General features: G+C 39.3%; 1 protein-coding gene across 1 annotated transcript; it reads right to left on the bottom strand.

The window, feature by feature from the left end:
• Positions 1–24,149: 24,149 nt before the first annotated feature.
• On the bottom strand, positions 24,150–26,465 carry LOC114300661 (anthocyanidin 3-O-glucosyltransferase 2). The gene has a single exon (XM_028245513.2). The coding sequence runs from the start codon at positions 25,843–25,845 to the stop codon at positions 24,406–24,408; it is 1,440 nt and encodes a 479-aa protein (XP_028101314.2). The 5' UTR covers positions 25,846–26,465; the 3' UTR covers positions 24,150–24,405.
• Between the last annotated feature and the right edge of the window lie 982 nt (positions 26,466–27,447).

Here is a 27,447-nt window from a genome sequence, read left to right as displayed (position 1 = left end):
ACTCCATCATGGGTAATCCGGAGTGTCGGCGACGGGGAATTGAGACACGTTCCGTCACTCGGAATACGAAACGTCCCTCGTTTCCCGTGCTTGGGCTAACTCCTATCCCAAACACAATGCAAATGAAATGGCATACACAATGCGACTAACATACAACCTAGCATACGCAATGCTATGAAATGGCATACACAATGCTCGATGTAACATGGCATACACAATGCTCTAACATGCAACCTAGCATACGCAATGCTATGAAACAAAACGGCATACACAATGCATGATGGACTTACACCAACATGAGTGAACCTCAGCCACACTCACATCAGTAGCCGTTAGATGAAAAAGAGACAACCGAAATGTGTGCGCACATGCACGCAAATCGAGGACCGAACCTAAGGCATAAAGTACCACTCTACCAAAGCATGGCGAGGATGAAGCATGGCATTCAAGCATGTAATTTTCAGCACTGAAACATAATTCTAAATGATCCCGAAACATGGAAATATGGTACCCGATGCATGGAATAAGCCCCGAAACTCAAAACTAGTCCAATGTATTGAACCACAAGTATACAAAGAAAGTATTATTTGATCATGAAGTCAAAAGACAGAGCCAAGGAAGTCCCAAAACATGCACATTTCTAGTTTAGAGCATGGCCAAAAGATGCTAACATGATGGACTAAAATAGCATGCAATATTGGCTAGCAAGCATGGTTTACATGGCATGTATATGAAGCAAATGAGAAATCATTAAACCAGCCAAAAACAGTGAACAAAACATGCCAAAATACGCCCAAATAATCACTGAAATGCAGCCAATGCATGCAAAAATGAGGGGCTTCTTTGAAAGGCCATTCAAGGGGTTGTTAAGCACATACAAGATAGACACTTAGCATGACCAAACCAACACTGGAAATAAGTTATGAAAGCTCTAAAACTCACAAAATTGGCCCTGAAATCAGTCAAGGAAGCATACGATGAAAGGCCCCCTCAAAAGGCCTTGAATGGAATTGTTCTACACATGCATTAAAGACATAAAATATGATCAAAAGGGCCTCGGACAGACCTAAGACAGACCTTAAAACCCACAAAATTGGGCCCAAAAAGTGACTTCAATGCATGCAAAATAGAGCCCCTTTGGAAAGCCAATGATGCTAGTAAAGAAAATGAGGAGTAAGAGGGTCACCCCTCTATGATTTCAAAGCTCAAAACCTCATCAAAGCCACTGAAAATCCCCTGGATTTCAGTGACTAAGAGGCCAAAACAAGTCCAATGCAAATGCTCTAATGCATAGCCCTAAATATGAAGGAATGAAGCATGCAAGGAAGGAGATGACTCCAAACAGAAAAGTGACCTCAAGAAAACTTGAAGAGGGGCTCAAAATAAGAACTTTTTCAGTTTATAACAAATCTGTAAAATGTTCACAAGTAAGTCTAAAGTATGATGCAAAAAATAGCCCTAAAAGAGAGATAGAGGGTAAGGGGAAGTAGATGACCTCAAACAGCAAAGTTTCCTTAAACAAAGTTGAAGAGGAGATCAAAATATGACATTTTATAGTTTATGACAAAACCCAAAAATACTTTCAAGTGAAGTTAAGTAATGAAGCAAAAAAATGCAAGTTTAAGGGATTTAGACACTTACCCTTGAAGAGCCGACCTCCAGCAGCTTTTGGACCAAGTTGGTGAGCTTTCAACCTCTGTAAATGACTTCCAAGGTGCTGGAATGGATGATGGAGGTGTGGTGCTAAGGGTTGTAGTGCAAATGGACCAAGAAAATTAGGGTTTTGGAGCTTGGAATAGTGACAATGGAGGAGGGAGGTTATAAGCCTTAAACAAAAATGTCTAACCCTTAGATATGAAAAGGAGGGCCTCTCTTATAAAGAAGAGAGGCCAAAGCTTCTCTTGGAAGCTTCAAAGATCCTCCATACACGTGTATGGAGGATGCACCAAATGCCCCCAAGCTGGCACAGTTGTAAAGTATTCAGAGAGGGCAAAAAGCAAGAAGCAGGCCGGCCAGTTCAAGTGGCCGGCCGGCCACTCCCCCTGGTCGGCCGACCAGGGATCAAAAGGTTCAAGCCCCAAATCTGGTCGTCCTGAAGCCCTTGAAGTTAGCTTTCCAATGCCGCAAACCTTGCATTAAAATTCCTCCTGTACAAAAAGTTATGCCAGTTTTGGTGAAGCTGCGCAGATTCGGTCCAAACAGACTTCAACCAACCATATCTCCCCCACCCAGACTTGTCCTTAGGAGATTCTTAAGTGGAAAATGAAGCCCCAGAAGTAAGCTTTCCAACGGTGGTAGCCTCATATCTTAATTCCTCCTGTACAAAGAGTTATCCCCATTTCGGTGAAGCCGCGCAGATGTTTTCTCTCCTTCCCGGATTCATGATGAACCACTTTTGACCACAAAATCTGGTCATACATCTGATTTTCTGGTTTTCCATGTGGCCACATTGAAGCTCCAGAAGTTAGCTTTCCAATGGAACCAACCTTGCATTAAAATTCCTCCTGTGCAAAGAGTTATGCCCGTTTTGGTGAAGCCGCGCAGATTTGGTCCTATCCGGATTCATGCCGAACTTCTCCCAAACTAGTTTTGCTTTCTCTTCTCCTCTTTTCTTCAACTCCAAACCCCTAGACAAGGTGTTTTGAAAGATTTTTCAAATATTTCATCTCTCTTTCGTTCATTTCCACTTTGTCCTTGCTCGGTTTACCGAAAAGCGCAACATTTGACAAAATGCGAGCCTCGGAACATCGTAAAAACTTTATTTCAAAAACGTTTTGAAAGAGAGGGTTTTCAGATCTAAAATATTTTGATCAAGATTGTTTTGGTCCAAAAAGGGGTATGAAGTTGAGATTTGACTCTCCTCTTGCCGAAGGAATCGACCCTTTGCACTGCACAACTTCTAAAACCATCAGTCGCGTCCAAGTCTTAAAGGCGGTCAAAAATAGGGTGTCTACAGTTGCCCCTCTTTGACAGAACTCGGAAGTCAAGAAGTGACAGGAGTGAGTGTTAAAGCTCAGAGACGACCCATTTTTGACAAGGCTGAAGACTTGGACAAACAAACAAAATATAGATAAATAAATGGTTGTGCCCGCAGGCTGCCTACGTATCCCTTTGCAAGGAATCAAACCAGCGTAGTTCATGGGCAGGATGCAAAATGATATGTGGGAAGATTTTGATAATTGGACTTATACACTACGCGAAGCCAGTTTGAAAATTGGACTTATACGCTACGCGAAGCCGGTTTGAAAATTCAGGATTTATGCGATGCACTGTAATGACTAAAATGCAATGTGACAGCTAGGAAAAGGGAGGTACCTTACAGGGGCAATTGGCAATGACTTACCTCGGCAATGTCCTACCTCATGCTGATGTGGGAATCTTCCTCTTCTTCTCAGTTGAACTACAGGTACTACTTTTCTCCCTGACTATGGTCGCAGCTTTCCCTATTCTCCAATAGGGTGACAGACTAGGTTGATTCGGTATCCAGAATTGAGGGGCATACATATGCTATCTCAATCTATGGGGCTGCCATACAGATTTCAAGCCGAGGATATACCCCTAGGTATTTAAACCAGACTTTAGTCTCGGAAATCCCGAACCTTTGCGTTCTAGGCAAGAGCCATTCGAACTCTAGTTTCCACCGTCTCAGTTGGTCTCCTAGGAACTCACCGCAAACACAGGCAGGTGGCTATACTAGACCACTGGAAGTCATTCGGGCACGACAAACACCAAAGGAATTGCACCTTTAGAGGATTTAAGGTCTCCTAGACCAAAGAGTGCACAAGACAGTGCGAATGAAGATGCAGGATTTAAGGTCTCCTAGACCAGACGATAAAACAGATATGATGCAATGGATGTAATAGATGTGATACAATAGATAATAGATGCGATGCAACAGAGAGTACAATAGAGGCAAAGGGTGAACACACTCCAACCACGCTGGACTCGTGCGTGGAGGAAGAACAAAGAAAATCAATCAGGAGCACGTTCCACGCAACCTAAGATAAATTCCAAACACGCTGAAATCGTGTAAGGAAGGGGAGGCTCCAATCACGCTGAACTCGTGAAAGGAGGTGCAAAAACAACCCGCCCAGCGTGTCTACAACGCAACCTGGGATAAATTCCAAACATGCGAAAATCGTGTGAGGAAAAGAACACTCTAACCACGTTGAAATCGTGAGAAGAGGTCTGAAAACAACCGCTCAAGTGCGCGCACAACGCAACTTGAGATAAGATCCAAACACGCTGAAATCGTGTGAGGAATGGGACATTCAAACCACGCTGAAATCGTGAGAGGAGGCCTGAAAACAACCACCCAGGTACGTACACAACACAACTTGAGATAAATTCTAAACACGCTAAAATCGCGTAAGGAATGGGAACTCAAACCACACTGAAATCGTGAGAGAAGGCCTGAAAACAACCGCCCAGGTGCGTACACGACGCAACCTGAGATAAATTCCAAACACGTTGAAATCGCGTAAGGAACGGGCACTCAAACCACGCTGAAATCGTGAGAGGAGGCCTGAAAACAACCGCCCAGGTGCGTGCACGACGCAACTTGAGATAAATTCCAAACACGCTGAAATCGCGTAAAGAACGGGCACTCAAACCACGCTGAAATCGTGAGAGGAGGCCTGAAAACAACCACCGACGCAACCTGAGATAAATTCCAAACACGCTGAAATCGCGTAAGGACAAGAACACTCCAACCACGCTGAAATCGTGAGAGGCGATCCGAAACAAAGTATCCGGTGCGTGCTCGGCGCAACCTGAGAAAGTCCTGGAAGACAACGATCCTAGACGCAGCTCGGCGTAAAATGATAAACGATAGATAACACAAGATGCAAATAAACGCCCTTAAAGGTGTTCACGACAATACAACGAGTGGAAGAGTGCATAACAATGCGGGTGGAAGGGTGCATAACTTTGAAGCAAGCTTGATCTTGCACTTGAGGTAGAGGCACACTCATACTTCGGAGCATTGACAAGGCCTGAAGAGGTGCATCCGGAGCACAATCACGGAATTTGCTGAAGATGAAACGCACTCAGATGTTTTCATTTTCCCTCTTTTCTTTTGTTTTGCAGTCCGGAACCCATGTAGCTTCAGATAGGTCCTAGTTTTACTGTTCTCACGTGACCTGGGTTGAACCCTACGGTTTTTTAAAGAACAAAATCTTGTTTTGCACAAATACGGAGAACGGCACGGCACTCTGAGCACAAAACGATTTTTTTGAAAGTGAGAGGAGTTCTCAATTGGGTATCGAGCCTACAACTGACCACAGTCAAAACGACTCAACAACGAAAAACAAAAAGTAAACAACCTAAACACAAACACAGACACTTGAAACGACTCAAAACAAGAATCGAAACAAACAAAAAACAAGAGACACGACACACAGACGTGTTACAAAGATGAGAGACCTCTCAGTTCGCGAGGAGCCAGTTTCTCCGGGTATTGCTTCCCACCCTTTCTCATTTGTGATTCTCACATCACTCTAGCACTCAATCTCTATTTTTCTGAAAAAGCCCTTTTCTCACTTTTTCTCTCATCGCACATCTCTCTATTCTTCAATCTCTCATTTTTCATCCCTCCCCTGGGTGGTTGATGAATGAATAGAAAGTTGCGGGCTCATGCCCCTAGCATTCTGCTAGATTCTCTTTCTTCTGCTCACAACAGTGAGTTTCTCCCACAGAGGGGTTGTGCTACAATAGGATCTGTAGCAAAACTGCAACTAACATCGGTTGATGATGCTCTGCTGGGGAGTTTGGACGTGACCAGATCTGTTCGGATGAGGGAGTGGAATATCTTGATCCATTCCAGTTCGTGCTTCGCACTTGACTCGATACCTCGCTACTTGGAGGATGAGAGAGCTTTCAGCCCTTTTCTGTTAGCTTCAGTGGTGCCCCTTTCTGGCAGGTAGAACGCCCTTTCTGGTAGATAGAGTGCCCTTTCTAGCAAGTGTGTTGACAATGGGGAAAAGACAGAACACCTGACTCAAACTGTGCCCCTAGTTCATCATTTTGACCATTTTTGTTTTTGGTTTTCTGTTAAAACAATTTTGACCAAAATGAGAGTTAGATTAACATGCTTGTTCAATTTTCTGATTCAAAATCATGCAAGTTAGTTTATGAGCACTGAAAATTTTCCTTTTTTGGGTCCAAGAAAAAGGTCTAGTTTTGGGAAAATGGAATAGTTTTCGAGAGAAAATCAGTCAACCTTAGTAAAAATTCTCAAAAATTATTTTTGCAAACGGCCACTGCTTAACGAGCATAGAACCCACTCTCGAGATGCACAACCTCAGATTCGAAGGAAAATTGCCCATTGCTTGAGGGGAGCTGCATGGCAACGGAAAGTTGCCCCTTGTTTAAACGGCATTGCAGCGCATTGAATGGCAACGGAAAGTTGCCCCTTGTTTGAACGGCACTGCAGCGCACTGGACGGCAACGGAAAGTTGCCCCTAGTCTGAATAGCGCCGCAGCATGTGGCAACCAGTCCTTACAATGACAATTACAACCAAATTCTCGGATACAGAGAAGACAAAGATGACCAGAACCATCACATGGACACAGTCGAATTTGAAGTGTTTTACGGCTGGACTTCAGAATGAAGTTGCCTACGTATCCCAAAGATGGGAATCAAGCCTTACGTAGTTCGGAGTGGAGGTACACTCGGGTATTAACCTCTCCTTTTACGCTCTAACTTTTGCCAAGGCCGCCCTTCCAGGTTTTCAAGCTTGCGAGCTCTGTTTTTCTTTTCTTTTCTTCTTTTTTTCTTTTCACTTCTTTTCTTCTTCTTCTTCTTCTTTTTTATCTTTTCTTTTCTTTTTTCTTCTTTTTTATCTTTTCTTTTCTTTTTCTTTGTTCTTTTTTTTTCTTTTTCTTGCTTTAACTTTTGCCTGGGTCGCCCTTCCGGGTTTTCGGCCCAATGAGCCTCTCAAGGGTAAAAGTGTAGTTTTTGTCCATATGGAATGGTTTGAGATCTCGAAGCCATCTGAATCCAGGAGAATGGTTGTTGTTCGCTGATGATGTAGGAGTCCATCCAATGGGGGGCTGAATTTGCCCCTAGTGTTGTGGATAGGAACTTGGTTGTCCTTCACCAATACTTTCTTTTTTTCTCCCTTCTGGGATTTGGCATTCTTGCCGATCTTTGTTAACTTGAGAAACATCCCAATTTTTGACTCTTCGAGCACATCTGACATTTTTCTGCCCCTAGGTCGAGGGCGCTCCTGATCTAGCTTCACAAGCTTCTTGGTCTGACTTTTCTTGCCCCTAGTTCGCGAGCTGCTTTTGATCCGGCCACACAAGCCTTACATTGTAGTTGACCATTGAACATTCTGAATCCAAGTTCAAGTTTTGAAATCAAGAGGGGTGGAGTCTCGAGGCTGAGAGCAATCCTAGGCTGCACAATCTCAAGAGAGATTCCACACAGGTCTTCGCAGGACCACGCAAAACATTTTTTGAAATCTTTTAAGAAAGCGACTAGTCGCTCGCACTGAAGACAATGTAGAACCACTCGGGATCAAGCCAGGATCCTTCTCAGTACTCACATTAACAAGCATGATCTCATTTATTAAGGGCTTAGGAGCATGCCTCTCTTTCTCTCAAATGATCAAATTTTGCAAAACCCGAGGAATTCATCCCTTTTCGTTTTCACCACATTGTTCAAAAAGTTTTGAAAAACTTAGGTCAATGCAATGATTTCAAGGCACAAAAAAAGTAGGCGAAAAGCACTGTCATTTCATTCAGAACTTCTGGCACAACTGGCACAAGGCAGAAGCAAACACAAGAATGTGAAAATCACTGCTGTTTCATTCGAATCTGTTGGCACAACTGGCTCCAAGGCAGAAGCAGACTCAAAAGAAAGCAAAAAGACAAACACAAAACAAGATAGTGATATCCGAGGTAACATCCCCGGAATCACCCGACTCCAACGTAACAGGACTGACTTGATACAACAAGACAGACCTGACTGACTCAGTATAAAAAGACTGACTCTATACAAAATAACAAGACTGACCCAATACTCAAGTCAGAAAGTACAAATTAACAACATTCATGAATGTGCTCAAAACAGTGCATGCCATCCACCATATCTGGAGCAAACTGAGCGCCATCCGCAGGTGGTTCATCCCCTGATCACATGGTCACATTATCTCCCAAGTTCACCGATCCAGTGCCGATAGAATTTGCAGAGCTTGGCGCGGCAATGACCCCGTCGTCAATCAGATCTTGTATTTCGTGGCTAAGACGAAAACACATGTCAGTGCCATGGCCGACTTGTTGATGGAAGGCACAGTATTTGGCTGGATCATGGGAGGGAGGAAGTTTATTCGGGAGTGGCCAAGGCTCCAAGGGTTTGAGATGGCCTTGTCTTATAAGGATTTGGAAAGCTTTGGACAAAGGCATGTAGAGGGCATGGAAGACCCTCTGTCCTTGGGGTAGATACTTCAAGGTTTGTGGATTTTTGCTGGACGCACCAGTAAAGGGATTGGCAGACGCTGACTGGGTTTGCCGATTTCTTCCGAGCACGGGATTAGAGCTGAAAGGAACATTCTTGGTACAACGGCCCTTCTCCCGGCTTGCCCCTTGATTCAAACTGCCCCTAACTTGAATGGCGAAAATGTCGTCCACAGTTTTTGCAACAACTGCGAGCACTTGCTCTTTGTTCAGTCCCTCGACTTTCAAAGCCTCAACAGCCAACAGAAGATGTTCATGGGGATCCATGTCCGCCCCTATCTTATTCTTTCCACTCGCCTCCACTTTGCCAAGGGATTGGCATTCGGCAAATGCAGCCCGTTCCAAGACTGGGGAGCCTTTTGACATGAACTCCCTGGTATGTGATGTGGTTGATGACGGAGCCAATGTCCCCGAGACCAGATCTGTCACAGTTCTCTGAAGATCTTCGTTCATTCTTTTCAGCTCAGAAGTAGTGGGCTCACGGGTTTGAGATGATTGGGGTCCAAGTGCATCCATCATGCATAAGTCCATGCTTTCTAGAATGAACACCTCAGGCTTGGGTAGATGGGCTGGGGTGATGTATATGCTGGGGTCGAAGGTGGATGGTAGTGTATGGATGAGGTTGAGGTGGGAAGGTGACGAGTCAGTACTAACCTGAGGACCTTTGGGTGGAGCTAGGGTCTCTTCATCAATAAGATCTTGAATCTTATGACGGAGGCGGATGCAACAGTTCGTATCATGACCGTGTTGTTGATGATAGGCACAGTATTTAGCTGGGTCATACCTTGGTGGAAGAGGATTTGGAAGGGGTTGGGGTTCTAGGAGTTCTAGGTGCCCTTCTTCTTGCAGCTTTTTCAAAGCTTGAGAGAGACTCATGTAAAGAGGATGGAATTTTCGGACTTGGGGCTGATTTGAAGTGGCGGTTCTTTGGCCATTGAGGGAAGTGGTGATAGAGTCTACTTCTGAGCATTTCACAGCTGCACTACCATCAGTAGTAGCATTGGAACTGCGAGGAACATTTCTCTTCAACAGCTCATTATCTTCTGTAAAGATCCCTTATCAGATGGCATCCTCGATTTGAACCCCCATTCCATGAAGGTCTGGAAAGGTAAACAGTGGTAGTACGATCATTTTCTGCAATAACATGCCATGTAAATTCCGAACAATCATCCTGATCTGATCTTTGTCGGAAGGCCTTGTAATCATCATTGAGGCCTTTGCTCTCCATCTCGTCACGAATTCCGAGAAACCCTCAACTGGTTCTTGGCGGGTGACTTCGAGATCACGAGTTGTGACCTCGATCTGTGTGTTGTAGGAGTATTGAGCAATAAAGGCCTCAGCCAGCTCTTCTCAGTTCCATTTCATGGAGTCCTCCAATTTCGCATACCAGATTACGGCTATTCCAGACATAGTTCGGCCAAAGAGAGACAACTTCTAAGCTGTGGTCAAACCCATTGGCCTCAAGATATCAGAAAACAAGTGGAGGTGCACCCTTGGGTCTCCAGAGCCGTCAAAGCGGTCGATATGCGGCATTTTAAATCTGTCCGGCAGCGTCACAGCTGCGTCGGTATACCCATCCTCGATGTTCGGGATGGACTTTACTCCCTGAGATTTCTTGAACATCTTTTCAAGCTTGCTCAACTTCAACGCTGTATGGTCTATCTCGAACTCAAAGGGAGAGTCCAATAGGTTGATTAGTGCTTTAGACAGCTGGGGTAAGATTGTGGGCGGAGCCAGCCCCGTCGGAATGTTCGTATCTTCCTGGACATTTGCTGTCTCCTCGAGTGCTGGAACTCCTGGTGGGGGAGGGGCTTGGTGCGAAGCAGATGCTCCGGTTTGCTGCTGCAACCTGGCAATTAACTCTGCCTGTTGGGCCACTACTTCTGCTTGACGTGCAGCCACTTCTGCCTGGCGGGTAGCATCCTGCTGCATAGCCTGCATGGTTTCTTGGAGCTGACGCATCATGTCCTCCATATTAACTGAAAACTGCAGATTTTACTGGACAGGTTTGTATTCCCTCTCTGAAGTGGAAGCAGATATCTCAGCCCCAACTGTGCACAAGTGAGGTGGATAGTGATCGCTGAGCTGGACACTGTTGAACTGGTGATCTGTGCCTGACTGGCCATTTTACCCTGCCTCTGGCGAAGGAACACTGATTTGCCCTTGAACTGAATCTCTGACCTGACAAAGTCTATCAATACAAGTCCGGTGTACCCGGGGGATATTGGGGCCTTCTGAAGCTATGGTTCCAAGACTACCTAGCAAAAGAGAAAACAGACAGCATCTGAGCCTGATTTCACCTGAACAGATACGAGCATAGTTGAATGAGTGTGCTCTCTACTGAATTCTGCCCAAAATTCTGCCGGTAAACTAATACCCTCAAGTAAAACTGATTCTTCCAAATACTGATGCCCACAGGCCTGATACCCAGACTTACAAACTGATACATGCATTCCTGTAGAGACACATTCTGACAGCACATAACAGATAATTGAGAGCCAAAACACCCCTATGTTAGGGTAGGGTTTCCCTGTCCTATTTTGTCAGGAGCTAGGGTTTCGCTACGCACGCAGCGGTTTCAAACAACCTATAATCGGGTAAGCAACCTGTCCTAGCTTGGAATGGTCACTATGGATCCGAATATGCACTAGGTCGAATGCTCAAAAGGGTGCCCCGGTAAAAACTGGGGTTTGTGTTTCCATACTGGCAGAGCTCGCAACCGGTCAGCCATACGTCATGCTTTGACAAAGCAAGCCTCCGGCAAACCGTTCAGGAATAGCAGATGGCAAACATGATGTCCTAGGCGCACCCATGCACATGCAATGCAAAGAAACACATAAGTGTAGTCAAAACAAGATATCATGAGTTCAAGTCAAGTTCTCTAATTCCCCAGCAGAGTCGCCGGAAACTGTAGACGTCCCTGAACGTCCCGGGAGGGAAATCCCGTTTTGTTCATTGGGCTCACTACAGTTCAGGACTCAATGTCACGGTCCTGTATCTAATCTTGCAGAGTGCAATGCAAGACCGATGAAATCATCAAAGAGTCCAAATCCGGCAAATCATTTTTGCAAACAGATTTTTTTGAAAGAAGTGCCAAACATGGACTGCTTTGCCAAATACAGAGTCGCCACCTAAATATTTTATTTTAGGAAATTTAGGAAACCCTGACTCGTTGCCTAAGGCCACGTGTCCGTCATCACTAAAGTTGCCTCGGCTCGGGAACTTGGGTACGATTGGGGAAGGTCACTTCGTGAGCACCCCCGCTCGCCCAATCAAAGATCGGCCTCTACTAACCATGATATCTAGTTTTGAAAACATTATGCGTTCTTATTCCGGTTATTAGTCTAGATTTACTATATGATGCGCACAGCATACAAGTATAGACTGGATCGCCTGAATTAGAACAAAACATTTCATGTTTGTTTATTTGAAAACGGTTTGATGGTGCTACTCGCAAGTAGGCTAAGACGTGGATTTGCCACCCTCGGGTGGGCTTAGAAAAACATGATTTTGCCACTCTTAAGTGGGCTTAAAACTCGCAATTAATGAATTGTTCCAATTCGGATAACCCAACCTTCACCCACAGGCATTCGGGCAGTTACATCATATAAGCACATAGCCTCATGGCAAGCATGCTATCATGGCAATCACTCACATACATGCAAAGATGCTAAAGCATAAAAACTTACCTAGTACTCCAAGCCAAAACAGAAGCTGATTAGAAATCATGTATGATCCTAAATATACAGAAATGCCTAATGCAACACATGCAAAATGCAACTAAGATAGGCTCGACTATTCTAAGATGGCATATGAAATGCTACAGCTAACACGTATTCAACTTGGAATTGAAATACAAATGCAGTTAGTATGATGCGCCGAGCCCGGTGCATGCAAGACAGATGAATGAATGCAAACATGCTATCATACTGTATGCTAATTAAAACATGCCCTAATCTAACCATCATAAGCTGGTAAATAAAAGAGAGAAAGACATGGGGTTGGAAGACATACATCACACTCACGCACACTTATTACAATTGTGCCCTCGCTCGGAGGGTCCGAATAAATAATACAGTCCGAATAAATAGTACAGTCCGAAATGAATAATTAAATATTACAAAACCCTAATTAATTAACAAATTAATCTAGGAAAGCGAGTAAATTAGCATGCAAGTCTATGGACTGCCTCAGCTCTGTTCCGAATGATGGGAAATGCATGCTTGAGTTGCCCGGCGCGAAAATCCATTACGATGCCCCGATTCGCCTCTGTTTGCAATTAACGCCAGAATGCTGTGCAAGGCTTTAGAAAGCTGCTGATTTCTGATTTGCTGCAACAGAGAGCAAGAAAGGGACATGGCAAAGTATTTTCACATATGCATGCATGACTACTCTTCAGGGAGTGTAGTCCTCAATCCTCGTGCCACCAATCACGCATATCGATGCATGATGGCCGAGAAGTCGAATTGCACGACTCAATATGAAATGAATGCACATGAAAACACAACAAGACCTAAACTCCATCATGGGTAATCTGGAGTGTCGGCGACGGGGAATTGAGACACGTTCCGTCACTCGGAGTACGAAACGTCCCTCGTTTCCCGTGCTTGGGCTAACTCCTATCCCAAATACAATGCAAATGAAATGGCATACACAATGCGACTAACATACAATCTAGCATACGAAATGCTATGAAATGGCATACACAATGCTCGATGTAACATGGCATACACAATGCTCTAACATGCAACCTAGCATACGCAATGCTATGAAACAAAACGGCATACACAATGCATGATGGACTTACACCAACATGAGTGGACCTCAGCCACACTCACATCAGTAGCTGTTAGATGAAAAAGAGACAACCGAAATACGTGCACACATGCACGCAAACCAAAGACCGAACCTAAGGCATAAAGTACCACTCTACCAAAGCATGGCGAGGATGAAGCATGGCATTCAAGCATGTAATTTTCAGCACTGAAACATAATGCTAAATGGTCCCGAAACATGGAAATATGGAACCCGATGCATGGAATAAGCCCCGAAACTCAAAACTAGTCCAATGTATTGAACCACAAGTATACAAAGAAAGAATTATTTGATCATGAAGTCTAAAGACAGAGCCAAGGTAGTCCCAAAATGTGCACATTTCTAGTTTAGAGCATGGCCAAAAGATGCTAACATGATGGACTAAAATAGCATGCAATATTGGCTAGCAAGCATGGTTTACATGGCATGTATATGAAGCAAACAAGAACTCATTAAACCAACCAAAAACAGTGAACAAAACATGCCAAAATACGCCCAAATAATCACTGAAATGCAGCCAATGCATGCAAAAATGAGGGGCTTCCTTGGAAGGCCATTCAAGGGGTTGTTAAGCACATACAAGATAGACACTTAGCATGACCAAACCAACTCCAGAAATGAGTTATGAAAGCTCTAAAACTCACAAAATTGGCCCTGAAATCAGTCAAGGAAGCATACGATGAAAGGCCCCCTCAAAAGGCCTTGAATGGAATTGTTCTACACATGCATTAAAGGCATAAAATATGATCAAAAGGGCCCTGGAAAGAACTAAGGCAGACCTTAAAACCCACAAAATTGGGCCCAAAAAGTGACTTCAATGCATGCAAAATAGAGCCCCTTTGGAAAGCCAATGATGCTAGTAAAGAAAATGAGGGGTGAGAGGGTCACCCCTCTATGACTTCAAAGCTCAAAACCTCATCAAAGCCACTGAAAATATCCTGAATTTTAGTGGCTAAGAGGCCAAAACAATTCCAATGCAAATGCTCTAATGCATAGCCCTAAATATGAAGGAATGAAGCATGTAAAGAAGGAGATGACTCCAAACAGAAAAGTGACCTCAAGAAAACTTGAAGAGGGGCTCAAAATAAGAACTTTTTCAGTTTATAAAAAATCTTGAAAATGTTCACAAGTAAGGCTAAAGTATGATGCAAAAAATAGCCCTAAAAGAGAGATAGAGGGTAAGGGGAAGTAGATGACCTCAAACAGCAAAGTGCCCTTAAACAAAGTTGAAGAGGAGCTCAAAATATGACACTTTCTAGTTTATGACAAAACACAGAAATACTTGCAAGTGAATCTAAGTAATGAAGCAAAAAAATGCAAGTTTAGGGATTTAGACACTTACCCTTGAAGAGCCGACCTCCAGCAGCTTTTGGACCAAGTTGGTGAGCTTTCAACCTCTGCAAATGACTTCCAAAGTGCTAGAATGGATGATGGAGGTGTGGTGCTAAGGGTTGTAGTGCAAATGCACCAAGAAAATTAGGGTTTTGGAGCTTGGAATAGTGACAATGGAGGAGGGAGGTTATAAGCCTTAAGCAAAAATGTCTAACCCTTAGATATGAAGAGGAGGGCCTCTCTTACAGAGAAGAGAGGCCAAAGCTTCTCTTGGAAGTTTCAAAGATTCTCCATACACGTGTATGGAGGATGCACCAAATGCCCCCCAGCTGGCACAGCTGTAAAGTATTCAGAGAGGGCAAAAAGCAAGAAGCAGGCCGGCCAGTTCAAGTGGCTGGCCGGCCACTCCCCCTGGTCGGCCGACCAGGGGTCAAAAGGTTCAAGCCCCAAAGCTGGTCGTCCATGAAGCCTTTGAAGTTAGCTTTCCAATGTCGCAAACCTTGCATTAAAATTCCTCCTGTGCAAAAGGTTATGCCAGTTTTGGTGAAGCTGCGCAGATTCGGTCCAAATGGACTTCAACCAACCATATCTCCCCCACCCGGACTTGTCCTTAGGAGATTCTTGAGTGAAAAATGAAGCCCCGGAAGTAAGCTTTCCAACGGTGGTGGCCTTCCTCCTGTGCAAAGAGTTATGCCCGTTTCGGTGAAGCCGCGCAGATGTTTTCTCTCCTTCCCGGATTCATGCTGAACCACTTTTGACCAAAAAAGCTGGTCGGCCATCTGATTTTCTAGTTTTCCATGTGGCCACATTGAATCCCCAGAAGTTATCTTTCCAATGGCGCCAACCTCGCATTACAATTCCTCCTGTGCAAAGAGTTATGCCCGTTTCGGTGAAGCCACGCAGATTTGGTCCTATCCGGATTCATGCCGAACTTCTCCCAAACTAGTTTTGCTTTCTCTTCTCCTCTTTTCTTCAACTCCAAACCCCTAGAAAAGGTGTTTTGAAATATTTTTCAAAGATTTCATCTCTCTTTCGTTCATTTCCACTTTGTCCTTGCTCGGTTTACCGAAAAGCGCAACATTAGAAAAAATGCGAGCCTCAGAACATCGTAAAACTTTATTTCAAAAATATTTTGAAAGAGAGGGTTTTAACGTCTAAAATCTTTTGATCAAGATTGTTTTGGTCCAAAAAAGGGTATGAAGTTGAGATTTGACTCTCCTCTTGCCGAAGGAATCGACCCTTTGCACTGCACAACTTCCAAAACCATCAGTCGCGTCCAAGTCTTAAAGGCAGTCAAAAATGGGGTGTCTACACCTGGGAGATAGATGCCACTCAACCGTAAGCACCGTAGCGGGGCGAATCTGTCTTAAGGACAGAGTGTCACACACTCGACTTGGTCTTTTATTTTTTAATTTGGTTCGATAAATAAATTCGGTAAGTAATTTATTTATTTTGTTTGAATTATTTCAAGTTATTTTATTTACACAGAAGATTATTCCAACATTACTCAAATAGGATCTCACATTACTGTGTTTCCTTCGAATAGGTCTGGATTTACCAATATAAAAATGGTTGTTCACTCTACCAATAGCAGCAGTGCTATCACAACGAATTAATATAGGAGGAATTGGTTTTTCCCAAAAAAGGATTTCATATAACAAATCTCTTAACCAATTCGCTTCCTCACATGCTGAAACTAATGCTATAAACTCAGCTTCCATTCTAGAATTAGCAATTATAGTCTGTTTTTTAGACTTCAAACATATAGCACCACCACCCAAGGTAAAAATAAAACTCGAGGTAGAGAGAGAATCACCTGACAAAGTGTTCCAATCAGCATTACTATATCCCTCAAGTACCGCAAGATACTTGTTATAAAACAAACCATAATTTTTTGTACCAGATAAATATCTCATAATTCTTCCCATGGCTAGCCAATGATCTCGACTTGGCTTGCTAGTAAACCTGCTAAGTACTCCAACAGCATATGCAATGTTAGGTCTAGTATAATCAGTAGCATATCTCAAACTAGCAATCATGCTAGCATATTCCTTTTGATTAATCACTTTTTTTTCATTTGTTACAAAAGATAAATGTATGCTTGCATCAAAAGAAGTAGCAACATGTTTACAGTCTAGAAAATTATATTTCTTTAAAATTTTCTCAACATAATACGACTGATCAAGAAAAATACCATCATTAGTCTTGGTAATTTTAATTATCAAAATAAAATTGGTTTCACCAAGATCTTTCATATCAAAGTGGCTATTGAGCATATTTTTAGTCTCATTTATAATATGCAAATTAGAGCCAAAAATAAGTAGATCATCCACATATAGGCTAATAATTACATGTGCATTCTCACAAGTTTTATAATATATGCACTTATCACATTCATTAGTCTGATAGCCATTCTCAAGCATGCAGGAATCAAATTTCTCATGCCACTGTTTAGGAGCTTGTTTTAAACCATAAACGGATTTAATTAGCTTACACACCTTGCTTTCTTGGCCAGGCTCCACAAAGCCTTCGAGTTGGTCCATGTAAATCTTCTCATCTAGATCTGCATTTAAAAATGATGTTTTCACATTCATTTGATAAAATTTTAAATTATGAATTGCAACCACTGCTATCAAGAGTCTAATGGATGTAATTCTAGTAACCGGAGAAAAAGTATCAAAGAAGTCAAGATCAACTTGTTGCTTAAAACGTTTAGCGACAAGCCACGCTTTATATTTATCTATAGTTCCATCCGGTTTAAGTTTTTTACGAAGGACCCATTTACACACAATAGTTTTACAACCTGGAGGTAAATTCACTAGCTTCCATGTTTTATTTGAAAGTAATGAATCTATCTCATCATTTACAGCCTCTTTCCAGAAAATAGCATCAGGTGATGATAAAGTTTCTTGCACCGTAAGAGGAATTTCTTCCACATTGTAAAGATAATAGTCAGGGCCAAAATCTTTTTCAACTCTAAGTCGTTTACTCCTCCTTGGTTGAATTTGAGAATTTTCTTGTTGTTGAAAAACTTGAGATGGAGTAGAAGAGCTAGTCATGAATAAAATATTTTCAAAAATTATTTGACCCCCACTATTTCTAGATTTGAAAGGAAATTTATTTTCATGAAAAATAGCATCATCTGATTCAAAAAAAAAGTATTATTTTCCATATCAAAAAATCTATAAGCTGTACTATATAACGCATACCCAAGAAAAGCACATGTGGTAGCTCGTTCACCTAATTTAGGTCATTTAAGATCTGCAAGCCTCACAAAAGTTAAATAACCCCAAACCCTCAAATAACCTAGATTTGGTTTATGCCCCCAAACCCCCCCTCACAACTCATAAGGTACAATTTTAGTCTTTTTGTGTGACACACTATTTATTACATGGCAAGCTGTCAAAATAACCTTGCCCCAAAGATTTGAGGGAGCACCTGAATCAATAAGCATAGCATTCGTCAAGTTAATTAACGTTCTGTTTTTTCTTTCAGTTACGCCATTAGATGAAGGTGAATATGGCGGAGTAGTCTCATGAATAATTCCCAATAACTGAGCAAAAGAGTTGAATCCAAGAGATTCATACTCCCAGCCTCTATCACTTCTAATTCTCTTAATCTTTTTACCAAATTGATTTTCCACTTCAAGAAGGAATTCTTTAAATTTCTCAAAAGCATCACTTTTATTTTTTAATAAATATATGTTTGTGTATTTTGAAAAATCGTCAATAAAAGTGACAAAATATCGGTTACCACCCCGAGTTAAAATTCCTTCAAACTCACACAAATCAGTATGAAATAATTCTAGCAATTTGCTATTTTTTTTCAACACTTTTATGAGGCATCTTGGTAATTTTTGCTTTACTGCAAACTTCACATTTCTCAAAATTTTTTGTCACTTTAGGAATTAATCCTAAACTACTCATGATTCCCACATATTTACTGTTAATATGACACAAGCGAGCATGCCAAAAATTAATAGAAGACAAAGTGTAAGTAGTGCCATAGTAATAATCATAAAATTAATCAGTAAGGAAATTTAAGAGATAAAAATGACATTTATACTTATCTGTATTGTAGGAAGCCACTTTTGCTTCATGTGCCTCGTAGTCTTCATCGTTCATCTCCTCGGTTGGGATTTTGTTTGGGTTCTTCTCGGTAAGAACATATGCAACTTTCAAAAGGCTGAGGTAAAAAAGAACTTTTCCTTTCCACCTCTTAAAATAAACTCCCTTGAACTTGAAAGGCTTGTTGAGATCTTCAATTCCATCATTGGTTTTTTCTGGTACTTGATCCATGGTTGATCTCCTTAAAATTGTTGGTGAAAATACCAGAAAAATATATTTTACTGATAAATAATGCAAAGAAAATGAAATACAAATAGATTAGGCTAAGGCACGGATATCTCATTTTCTTTAAGGAGATCAAGCCCACTGTGGTAGAAAAAACCCAAATACCAATGCAGCAGTCACAAAACTATGACTTGTCCCCTCCAGCAGCCCGACCACTTGTCGTATAATTTAGGCCAACTCTGCACAAGATGGTGAACCCAAAGCTCCACCAAGAAAAACACCCTTCTTTGCTAGTAATCTCTCTTGTATAGAAAATAGTTGGTGTGTTGGTGTAGAAAAGATTAGAAGAGAGGAACTATTTATAGGCCACTAAGACAATACAAAATACATCAAAAAAACAATAATGACCATGAACCTAGAAAAAATGTTCCAAATATGAATTCTCCACCAAGTTCATGAATTCTAATTAAACTTCATTCATGAACAAGACAAAAGGACACTAAAACAATGAATCTCCATTCATGAACAAGATGAGATTCATGTTCATGAATAAGACAAAAGAAGATTCATGAATAAAATATAAATAAATAACTAAACGATATTAAAATGATCCAAACAATTTTCAATGTTGCCAAGTCTTTGCTCTTATTATACATAGCAATGTAATGCATAAACAAAATTATAAAAGTTATAGCACCTTCGTGTTAAAATATTTCTCTAATGCTTTTCTGCTACATCATATGCTTTTTTACACTAGATGGTATGATTTTGATTACAAAATAGTTGGATTGCTAAAACAATCTAACATGGTCTAAATGATATTACAATTGGAAGTTGCAAACGATTAATTTCTTATCTAGATTGATGTTTATTAAGTAACGAAAATGTAATTCATAAATAGAAATGTATCTAGAAAAATAATTTCCTATCCAAATTAAAGTGTCAAAACTAGAAAAAGACTGATTAAACAAATACAACATTTGTTGAGTGAGTAGGAAGAATCCCCATTGACGATAAACTGAATTGAAAGAGCCTTAATACGAACTAACAGAAGAAAAAGAACTTTAATAATGCATTAAAGAGTCAAGGATCAGGATGCTTTCTACAGATCTTCCCTATCCAGATCTATGAGATTTTAGAAGAGTATGCCACCTCAATGAGAGGTGATCTTGGGGTTGAAATTAATCTGAGTTGAAGAAAATTCAATGGGCCGTTTGAGGTAAACGACTTACATATGTTTTTACTTTTAATTATTAAAATGATTTACATATATATATATAAAATTAGAGAAATCTATAATGAACACTGGGTGAGTTGAATTTTGATCTCAAAACCAAATCGAATCTCTTCACCGAGATCCTAGGAACTAAGCTATAGAGCACATGTAGAAATAGAGAAATTCAACATTTGTACACAAAAAAATTACAAGACTAGTGGCTCGTCTATTCGGGGGCATTCCGACGATTAAGTCAATCAACAATCTTTCAAGATAATCGGCTAAAGTAAACAACTCTCAAGTAAAAAACATACATTAGACCCACAAGCATGCCTACCTTTTATCCTATTCAAATTAGGACCAACTCTCTGTAAGAGTCCAATCTTATCCAAACAGATAGCCTAATTTTAACTACGACTCTTGTCCTCTATCCGATCTGAGACTTCGGTGTGATCACATCACACTTCGGCTAGCCAGGATCATCCACACATAACCTCAACTACAACTTAGACCACGTAAACAACTCAAAATTATGTCCCCACAAACACCTGTTAAAAAGTAACGCTATGCAAAAATATATTTCAATTAACAAATCATGTAATTTTATTGTTGTATAGAAGAATAGTTAGGAATTTTATTTTTTCTATTAATTCTGCTAAATAAAATTTTTTGATAAGAGTATTTGTAATTTTTAAAACTATAAATATTTAAAAAAAATCTCAATGGGTGTATTTATAATTTATCAAAAAAATTGTGATTTATTGTTGTATTTGTTATTGAACATTGTGATTATGTTACGTATATTGTAATAGAGTCATATGATATGATGCACCATTTCCATATGACTATAAATTTAATTTAATTTAATATAAAATTTTGTGAATAAATTTAATACTTTTATGAAATGTTGTGATTAAAATGATTTGTAACTTATTTACTAAAATGATTTGTAAATTTTGTGATTAAATTAAATAATTTTATAAAATGATTCGTAACATTTCATTTGTATCATTTAGACCACATTGTTTATTTATAATTTAATCAAATGTTCATAATATAGACTACAATAGTCACAAGTTTCATTTTTATGTACACATTATAAATTTATTATTTGTTTCACTGTAAAAATATATAATTAGTTTTTTACAATAGGCTACTTTTTAAGGGGTGTCAACGGCAGATTTCTTCAATTTTATATGTATATATGTAAATCATCTTAGTAATTGCAAAATAAACAAATAAAAGAGAAGAAGGACTTGGCAAAGTTTACCAATGAAATATTTAGATAAATATTTGAAATAAACAACTGTAGACTTTGCTACCATCTTGAACTATCTACATCAAAGTTTATCATTAAAATATCTGGATATTTCCTTGGGTGCCACTCAAAGGAGAAGAAGGACTTGACAACCTGTAATTGACAAATTCAAAAACAAGTTGGCTTCTTAACAAAGAAGATTTTTATATTTCACTGGTAGGATGATAATTAATGAATCCTATCATCCAGGAGACCAAACACACATGACCGTAAGCTGTTTACCCCAAAATGGAGTCGGTCCACTGAATTTTCTTTAAAAGGCGCACACAGTTTAATTTCAGCCACAAGATCACCAAATTAATGGTGTGTCAAGATATGAACAGGGATGATGTCCATAGAGTATCCTAAAAGAACATTGCTACTGAGATCTAAAAATTATACATATTTTTAAATCTAATAATATGTTCTTAATTAATAATTAAATATTCTTTAACTATGCATAAATTATTTTCTTGACACATTACTAAATTTAAAAAATAAATTTGCATATCTTTTTTCATCGTGAAACAATGACGACCACTTTATTTGTAATTTTCATTTTGTCTTTTTTTTTTCTTTTAACTGCTGACACAATTTACTATTGCCTCAATATTTGTTTGAAATGAACGATTTAATATTTAATTTTATAAATTTGAAGAACATTAATTATTAAATAAAATTGAGAATCCTAAAATAAATAGTCACATTGTAAACATTATTCTAATCAAACATTAGTGTTCTCACACAAGAAGTCCAGATGCAATTTCCACCACTTCCGTGTCAAACAAATTTAAAAATTATTTTATTTTATTTTATTTTGATTCACTCATTTTTTTTTATCACTTTTATCCTAGACTTTGCTGCCATCTTGAACTGTCTATATTAAAGTTTATCATTAAAAAATTTGGACATTGCCTTGGGTGCTACTCTAAGGAGAAGAAGTACTTGACAAATTGTAATTGACAAATTTAAAAAGAAGTTGACTTCTTGAGAAAGAAGATTTTTATATTTTACTGGTAGGATGACAATGAATCCTATCATCCAAGCTCCCAAACACTCATGACCGTAAGCTGTTTACCCCAAAATGGAGTCGGTCCACTGAATTTTCTTTAAAGGCGCACACAGTTAATTTCAGCCATAAGATCGGTGGTGTTTGGCAAGTGATTTTGGGGTTAAAATAGTCACAAAAAAATAAAATAGGTTATTTTAGTCACAACAAACAAAACATCACATCCAAACCAGAATCATTAGACTCTTCTCTCATAAAAAAAATCAAAAAAGTCAAAAAGTCAAAAAATTCTTCCCAAACCAAGCTTTTTAGCCCAGGTTAAAATAGTGAAAAAAGTCAAAAAGTCAACCCATTTTTCAAATGGAGGCCAAATTAATGATGTGTCAAGATATGAACATGGGCGATGTCCATGGAGTATCCTAAAAGAACATTGTTATTGAGATCTAAAAATTATACATATTTTTAAATCTAATTTTGTGTTCTTAATTAATAATTAAATATTTTTTAACTATGCATAAATTATTTTTCTTGACACATTATTAAATTTAAAAAATAAATTTGTATATCTTTTTTCATCGTGAAACAATGACGATCATTTTATTTGTAATTTTCATTCTGTATTTTTTTCCTTTTAACTGCTGACACAATTTATTGTTGCCATCAATATTTGTTTGAAATGAACGATTTAATATTTAATTTTATAAATTTGAAGAACATTAATTATTAAATAAAATTGAGAATCCTAAAATAAATAGTCACATTGTAAACATTATTGTAAGCCTCTGGGCATCAAACATTAGTGTTCGCACACAAGAAGTCCAGATGCAAATTCTACCACTTCCGTGTCAAACAAATTTAAAAATTATTTTATTTTATTTTATTTTGATTCACTCATTTTTTATCACTTTTATCTTAGACTTTGCTGCCATCTTGAACTGTCTATATTAAAGTTTATCATTAAAATATTTGAATATTTCCTTAGGTGCTACTCTAAGAAGAAGGAGTACTTGGCAACCTGTAGCTGGCAAATTCAAAAAGAAGTTGACTTCTTAAAAAAAGAAGATTTTTATATTTCACTGGTAGGATGACAATGAATCCTATCATCCAAGCGCCCAAACACGCATCACCGTAAGCTGTTCACCCCAAAATGGAGTCGGTCCACTGAATTTTCCTTAAAAGGCGCGCACAGTTAATCTCAGCCACAAGATCACCAAATTAATGATGCGTACAGGGATGATGTCGATTGAGTACCTAATGCTGTGTTTAGTTAGAGAGTTTTAGGAAGAATTTGAAAAAAAAGGAAAAGAAAAAAAAGTGTGTGAAATTATGTAAAATTTAGACATATTTTATTCTCATTTTATCTACTTTTTTCATTTTCCTTTCCAAATCTCTCATCAAATCCTCCAACCAAACACAACATAAAAGAATTATTGAGATCTACAAATTATACATATTTCCAAATCTAATAATATATCCTTAATTAATAATTAAATATTCTTAATTATGTATAAATTATTTTCTTGACATATTACTAAATTTAAAAAATAAATTTGAATATCTTTTCTCATCGTGAAATAATGACGACCACTTTATTTGTAATTTCCATTTTGTCTTTTTTTTTATCTTTTTTTAACTGCTGACACAATTTATTGTTACCATCAATATTTGTTCTAATTCAAGGCGTAATTGGCGAAATTTAGAACACTAGACTTTGATTGGAAAAATATATTTAAAATGAACGATTTAATATGTAATTTTATAAATTGGAAGAACATTAATTATTAAATAAAATTGAAACTCCTAAAATAAACAGTCACATTTGTAAACATTATCGTAAGCCTCTCTGGGCATCAAACATTTTACAGAAAGTGCAGATGCAATTTCCACCACTTCCGTGCAAACAAATTTAAAAATTATTTTATTTTATTTTGATTCACTCATTTTTTTATCACTTTTATCCAAGTCAAACTCATCCCAGTCAAACTCATCCTTGGATGACATCTTCAATGAAGCATCCGAGGGAATTATAGGATGAGCCACCCTCCATCACGGCTACCCTGCTCTTCTCGCTCATCTTCTTCACTTTGTGCTTAATTTCATCACTACCGTCCATCAATTGCCTTATCCCACTACTTATCTCGTCCGCTGTCACCATCACCGGCATCTTCTGCATCCTATAATCCTTTCTATAATCCATCTTTATCTCCGCCGCCATTCCGAACTCCATCACCAGCTGAAAAGCATTCATCTGCTGCTCCGCGTACATTGGCCACGTGGCCACCGGCACACCGCACCACAAGCTCTCCAACGTGGAATTCCATCCACAGTGCGACACGAACCCTCCGACCGCCCGATGAGAAAGCACCGCCACCTGCGGGGCCCACCCTATCACTTTCCCAATCTCCGCCGTCCGATCCAAGAACCCTTCTGGCAGGACATCCGTCGGATTTTCGTACTCTTTCGGAAGCCCAATCTCTCCTTTGGGTGGAGGCTGACGTAGGGACCACAAGAACCGGTGTCCGCAACTCTCAAGAGCACGCGCTATCTCCTTGACCTGGTCCCCATCGAAGCTTCCCATGCTCCCGAAGCAGAGGAACACCACCGACGACGGATCCTGGTCGTCCAACCACCTCATGATGTCCGCTTCGGATTGGCTGTTTTGGGCCTCGTTTGGGCTGCCGCCTTTGAGATTGAGTACGGGTCCCACAGGATACATTTGTGGGTTTGTATGGTCTTCTTGGAGAGACTTGAGAGCACGGAATTCGAGCTCTGTGAATGTGTTGACTATAATACCTTTGGTTTCTCTGCAGCGCTTGGCGATATTGAGGAACATGGACCCGCCTTCCTTGTCGAACAAAACAGAAGGCAAGAACTTTGCGGGGACTGGGTTGGCATAAGCCGGAACGGTCAACTCAGCGTCCGAGTCTTCCAACTCAGTGACGTCTTGTTGAAGGGTGTCGATATGGAACATGAGACCCAGGAAAGCAGCGCTGGAAGTGAAAAAGACGTAGGTCGGGACGCCGAACTCGTTCGCCACGTCAATCATGGGAGTGCAAAACATATCAATCACAAACCCAGCGAGTCGTGGAGTGGACTCAGACTCGGACTTAGAGACTATCTCGGAGACAACGTCTCTAACGCGAGGCTTGTGACTTTCGATGTAGTCAAAGAGGAAAGAGCCGGGGGTCTTGGAATTGAGATCGGCTGTGGAAGGGGTGTCGTGAAAGAGGTCGAGGAAGCGTATGCGGTCGGAGGAGAGTGATTGGGTGTAGCTTGTCCCCTTGTTATCGAATGGAAACTTCATGACGAGGACGGTGATAGAGAGGCGGTCATCTCGGCCGACGAGGAGCTTTGCCATCTCAACCGTCGATACGAGGTGGCCTATGCCTGGAGATGGGATGAACACCAGCTGTGCTTTGCTCATTTTGATTGTTTTGTTTTGCTTACTCAAAAACCTGAAGGTATAGTATAACAGTGGGTTGTCTTTATATAATGTTACTAGGAAAGGTGTTAGATGCTACCTATTATTATTTACCGTATTTCATTAAGCCCCAGCTAGCATTTTGGATATATAAAAAATATATATATATAAAATAATAAAATAAATTAAATAAATTAATAAAATAAAATATTACATTTAATTTAAAAAATCAAGTTAAAAAAATTCTAATACAAAAAATAGTTATATTAACTAATATGAAACGAAGTGTCAGTGATTGTCAGTTTCATTTTCAATATAAAAAATGCTTTAAACAATTTTAATTTGTTACTTTTTTTAGATAGAGGTGGCGGATTATATGTGTATTTATTAATATTGGTGTATATTTTATTTTTAAAAATAAAAATAAAATTGTGTATAATGTTATCTAAATATTGTCATCTAAAATTATAAAATATAAATTTTGAATATCGTAATTTAGATTAATACTATTAAAGTTATTTAAGAGATGTTGAATAAGTTTATTAAAAAAATTACAATAACTACACAAAATTAATTAGTGTATCTTTCTAGTCATAAGCATTTGCTAATTTGGAGATTTCACATCGCATGAACATCTTTATAATGGGTAGGAAAAATTATTTAATTGATCTAAGACGCCGGGTGTCCATTTTTTTTTCATTTATCATAATTTATTATATTTTTTTTTTAATATTTTTTAATCACTTGACGTAAGTTTATGAATCTCACTCATCTATCAATCACAATGTCATTAAAATATTATGTGATGTTATTGGAAGACTAACCAATAACTTATCTAGGCAGAAGAATATTTAGCCTCTGTTTGGCAAGTGAGGTTGGAGGCTTTTTTGGCTATTTTAGCCACAAAAAACAAAATAGGCTATTTTAGCCATAACAAACAAAACATCACATCCAACCCATAATCATTACATTCTTCTCTCACAAAAAAACTCAAAAAAGCCAAAAAGCCAAAAAGCCCTTCCCAAACCAAGCTTTTAAGCCCAGGCTAAAATAGCCAAAAAAGCCAAAAAGCCAAAAAGCCAACCCACTTCCCAAACCAAGCCTTAATAATTACCTTAATATAACTGTGGAACAATTTGAGAAGCTAGAAACTAGTTTTACCTTTTAATTTATTTTAAATTATATTATTTTTTATAATTTTTATATATAAAAGAATAAAAAAGAAAAATCACAAATAAATTAAAAAAATAATTTTTAATCAACTTTTCAAATCACCCACCAGTCCTAGTAAGATAATTATTAACAAAAATAATATAGATTTTTTTTTTTTTTTTTTTTTTTTACCTTCACAATTCTACATATATGTCAACTAGAGATAAAAAAAAAATAAAAATAAAACATTTGACGAATCACACTGTATTGAAAGTGATGGGTTCCCAAAAAGGGTTCCAACCTTTGTCAATTATTAAAATATTCCTCTGCCTACGTGGGGGCTTGGTTCCTCTCGCAGCGTTCTTCCTTAGTTTTGGCTTGGCCCGGAGTTTACCAAAAAAAAATATATATATATTCCTCTGCCTAGATGAAATGAACTGAAGTGGGAAACTG

Source organism: Camellia sinensis, chromosome 7, assembly GCF_055761805.1.
Source record: "Camellia sinensis isolate YWXY chromosome 7, ASM5576180v1, whole genome shotgun sequence".
Taxonomy (NCBI): Eukaryota; Viridiplantae; Streptophyta; class Magnoliopsida; order Ericales; family Theaceae; genus Camellia; species Camellia sinensis.
This window is presented reverse-complemented; position numbering and strand designations above follow the sequence as displayed.